The sequence below is a fragment of the Lucilia cuprina genome, chromosome 4 (genome assembly GCF_022045245.1).
Source record: "Lucilia cuprina isolate Lc7/37 chromosome 4, ASM2204524v1, whole genome shotgun sequence".
NCBI lineage: Eukaryota > Metazoa > Arthropoda > Insecta > Diptera > Calliphoridae > Lucilia > Lucilia cuprina.
Window position 1 is genome coordinate 67,141,495 of NC_060952.1, and position 4,552 is coordinate 67,146,046.

The following is a 4,552-nucleotide window of genomic DNA, read 5'->3' on the forward strand; positions in this document are numbered from 1 at the left end:
AGATGAACCTGCAACTACTTCACAACGCGTTCAGGCAAACTGCTCGTCTAGCAACGAAAATATTTTATTGCGTACAGCTTTGATGCAAATAGAGCATCAAGGAGAAATATTTACGATAAGAGCTTTGATAGACCCAGGCTCCCAAGGAACATTTATTACAGAAAAAATAAGAAGTAAATTAAAGTTGCCTTATAGAAATTCTCATTTTGAAATTTGTGGAATAGGAGGTCAAAAACAATCCGCAAAAAAAGAGTGAGAATTTATTTTATATGCAAAGAAATATAACCTACGAGTTCCAATTAAGGCAATCGTCTTGTCGAGTGTTACTAATACACTACCAGCAGTTACGTTTAAAGTCCCATATTCTGCAGAACTTAAGAAATTGGACTTAGCTGACCCAAATTTTAATAAATCTTCCCAAATCGATCTTATTCTTGGTAATGATTATGAACATTGTCTGAAGGCATAAAGAAAAATATATGTGGCCAAACATCAGCCTATAAAACTATATTTGGATGGGTGCTTAGCGGACCAATAAGAGCTGAAACTGTTCAATCATTCTCAACTGCGGTTACTTCATCAAAATTTTCAGAACTCAGTACACTATTGAGAAAATTTTGGGAGCAAGAAGAAATACCCAAAACTCGCCTTACGTCAGAAGAAGATGATTTTGTTGAACAATTTTACACTCAAACAACTACTCGAAACAAAGATGGACGATATATTGTAAGGTTACCTTTTAAAAAAGAGTATCACAAATCAGTATATTTAGGATCATCTAGATTTATCGCATTAGCTCAATATGCCATTATGGAAAAAACTTTAGGAAAAAATAATGAATTGCAAGCTGAATATAAATCTGTTTTAGGCGAGTATTTAACTCTAGACCACATGGAAGAAACAACATCAACTGAAATTAATTATGAAGGTAAATTTAGCTCTTATTATTTGCCCCATCATGCGGTCGTGCGACCTGACCATAAAACAACAAAGGTGAGAATTGTGTTCAATGCCTCTAGGAAAACAAAATCCAACTTTTCTCTAAACGATGTTCTGTATACAGGTCCTACAATTCAAAACGACTTAATAACAGTAATTCTGAATTGGAGAAGATATAAATACGTGTTCAGTGGGGACATACAGAAAATGTATCGTCAAATCCTAATTCATCCAAATGATAGAGCATTCCAAAGAATATTATATCAACCTGAAAAAAATGGCCCTATTAAAGATTATGAATTGAAAACTGTTACGTTTGGAGTGAATAGCGCGCCTTTTCTAGCAATTCGTACGTTACATCAACTAGCGTCAGATTCAAAAGCGGAATCTCCCAAAGCATCATCCATTTTAAAGTATGAGACTTATGTAGATGACATATTAACTGGAGGGTTTTCAATTGAAGAAACTCGAGAGGCACAAAATGAATTAATTAAAACTCTGAAGTCTGCTGGATTTTTACTCAAGAAAATAACAGCAAATGATACACAGTTATAGGAAGATTTACCAAAAGACGATATATATGATTCCGATTTTTTTCGGTTTCATGAAACTTGCTCCACAAAAACTTTAGGCATAAAGTGGAACGCAATATCAGACACATTTACATATACTTTTTCAGCACTAAGTCCATCTACGAAAATAACAAAACGCCAAGTTCTGTCATCAGCAGTTATGGTTAGAAGGTAAAGACTGGGATGAAGAAGTTTCTGAGGAATCTCTACAAAATTGGAACAATTTAGTACAAGACTTATCTGAAGTTGAACTAATATCAATTCCCCGTTGGATTCAACTTATGCCTAATGATACAATACAAATTCACGGTTTCTGTGATGCATCGAAATACAATCTCTAAACGTTCAGCTTGAAACGGATGACATCCTAGACAATTTTTCATCATATGGCAGAGCTTTACGGGTAATATGCTACGTTTTTAGATTTTTCCATAATACTAATAAGAAAATGCGTAAAAATTTAAAACATAATACTCAAATTGCATTGACACAAAATGAAATGAAATTTGTAAAGTCAAGACTAATTGTTTTAGCTCAAAAAACATTTTATAACGAAGAATATCAATGCGTAAGTAAATCAAAAGATATTTCAAACAAAAGTACGCTGAAAAGTTTAAACCCATTTATAGATAAAGATTCAATTTTGAGAGTAAATGGTAGATTAGCTCATTCATCACTACCATATGGCGAACGTTATCCCATAATTTTACCTGACAACTCCCGATTTTGCCAATTATATTTACACCATTTGCATGAGTTTCTCTTTCATGCTGAATGCGGTCAAATGTACCGAATAATACAAACTGAATTTCTCATATTCAGACTAAAACCATGTTCAGAATTATCCTCAGCGGCATTCCAAGCTGCCTTCGCTCGATTCATTGGGAGGCGGGGGCTCCCCCAAAGGGCAGTTACGGATAATGGACGAAATTTCTTAGGTGCTAGTAGAACGCTGGAACGAGAATTTTCTGCGTTTGTTAAAAATAGTGCCCAAGATGTAGCGCAGAAATATATAACACATGGGTTTGAATGGAAATTCATCCCACCTCATGCTCCTCATATGGGCGGCCTCTGGGAAGCAGCCGAAAAAAGCTTCAAATATCACTTTAAACGAATTGCTGGGGCTCACAAATTCACCTTTAAGGAATTCGCCACAATTTTAGTACGAAAAGAAGGAGTACTCAATTCCCGGCCTATATCAGCAGTATCAGAAGACCCTTCAGATCTCACAGCTCTAACGCCAGGACATTTTTAAGAGGTGCCCCTTTGATGGCATTCCCTGAACAAGATTGTTCGAATATGTCGGTAATAAATAGATGGGAAAAGCTGAAGGTTATACATCATCAATTTTGTCAACGGTGGAAAAATGATTATCTAAAATCACATCATAAAAGGTATAAGTGGAAAACCTCATCTCAAAATATGCAGGTTGGAGATTTAGTCATTATTATGGACGATATACTGCCGCCTCACGTGTGGAATCTTGGCCGAATTGAAAAAACTTGTGCCGGTTCAGATGGTAATGTACGAACTGCCGAGATACGAACTGCTAATGGGGTAATTAAACGACCTATCGTCAAATTGTGTTACCTACCTTTTCTAAATCAAGAAGAAGCTCAGGTAGCCTCAAACCTTAAAGTTCAATCCTCTATTTCAAAATAAAATTTAAATTTATATCTCAAATATTTTAGTTTATCTTTAATTTCTACCATAGCTTAAAAATGATGTATTTAAAATATCCTAATAAAAATTTATTATTCAAATTTCAAGGATGTTTGATGACTGATAACCCATATTCAAATTTGCAATCCAACCATTTCCCTACAATATACTAATTGAACTATGTTTTCCTTTTATCTATCACCACAGCAGGTCCAATCGACGACTAACCGCCACTCGGGTCCCTAATGAAAATCATAGCCCTAATGAAGAGAGAAGCGTGGTACCAAGAGACTCAGAGGTGTTCTACTGTGTGATATGCACAGAATATCACGGGCTCAAGTTCTGTCGAAGATTTAGAAGGATGACGCCACAAAAGAGAAGGGACATAGTTGAACGACTAGGGTACTGTGTTAATTGCTTGGCTAGAAGCCACAGCATCCGGTCATGTACCTCAATGGAGGCGTGCTTAAAATGTGCACAATTGCACCATACCCTGTTGCACCCAACAAGATCAGTCAGCGCACGACCGAGAACTACCACCAGCAGCAGTCGACCCACCAACAGCATCGTCAACACCAACAGCTTCTTCAACACCAGCAGCATCGTCAACACCATCGTCAAAACCGACAACATCAACCTCACCCTCATCATCACCAACATCGTCATTATCAACATTGTCATCATCAACATCGTCATCATCAACATCGTCATCATCAACGTCATCAACTTCAACAACGTCACCCAACTCCACAACCGCCAGCTCCAGTTGCATCTTCTGCTACAAATACACCACCCGCTCCAGATCAACACATCTTGGCTGAAGCTATAAAATCGTTAGCCAACGTCCTATGCTATCAAAGCAAAAAGGAACAAATAGGCAAGGTTCGAGGCCGGCGCCATGTTGAAACCAATATTTAATTGTTTTTTTATATATATTATTCAATGAATTATTATTAAACTTAGTATTAAGTTATGAATTGTATTTTGAATTTGAATTAAAGCATTATTAGTAGATTAAGTTTAATTGTATTAACTGAATTATAAAATTGAATTATGAAAAATTAAGTACTATTTGAATTTTATATTTTAGTAAATTAATGGTTAGTATCTAATATAAAATGAATTGAAAATAAGTACTACCTTAATATAATTAATATAAAATATAATGATCATTAACTAAAAGATGTTAATAATTAAGTAGGTAACAAATAATGTTGCTAACGGTTTTTTTAAGAAGATAAAAGATTTCCAACCAACTGTTCGGGTGTTGAAAAAGAAGTTAGGTGTAATTATAAAAATAGAATTTGTAATCTAGCACTTCTTGCTTAGCAACAGAACTATTCAGTTCATTTCATCCACAATAACCCAATAAACTTGAA

At 35.3% G+C, this 4,552-nt stretch overlaps 1 protein-coding gene across 2 annotated transcripts; it reads left to right on the forward strand.

Moving 5' to 3' along the window:
• Positions 1–236: 236 nt before the first annotated feature.
• Positions 237–3,548, forward strand: LOC124419686. 2 transcript variants are annotated; one of them, XM_046950006.1, is made up of 2 exons: positions 237–1,914; positions 3,381–3,548. In XM_046950006.1, the coding sequence occupies exon 1, from the start codon at positions 811–813 to the stop codon at positions 1,492–1,494; it is 684 nt and encodes a 227-aa protein (XP_046805962.1). In that variant the 5' UTR covers positions 237–810; the 3' UTR covers positions 1,495–1,914; positions 3,381–3,548. The 2 variants fall into 2 exon arrangements, with proteins under 2 accessions (XP_046805962.1, XP_046805961.1); XM_046950005.1 differs by having other exon boundaries at positions 3,384–3,548.
• Positions 3,549–4,552: the final 1,004 nt, after the last annotated feature.

Bases quoted from the DNA above. Each gene is read 5' to 3' on its own strand.
- LOC124419686 (XM_046950006.1), top strand. From the start codon at position 811: ATGGAAAAAACTTTAGGAAAAAATAATGAATTGCAAGCTGAATATAAA.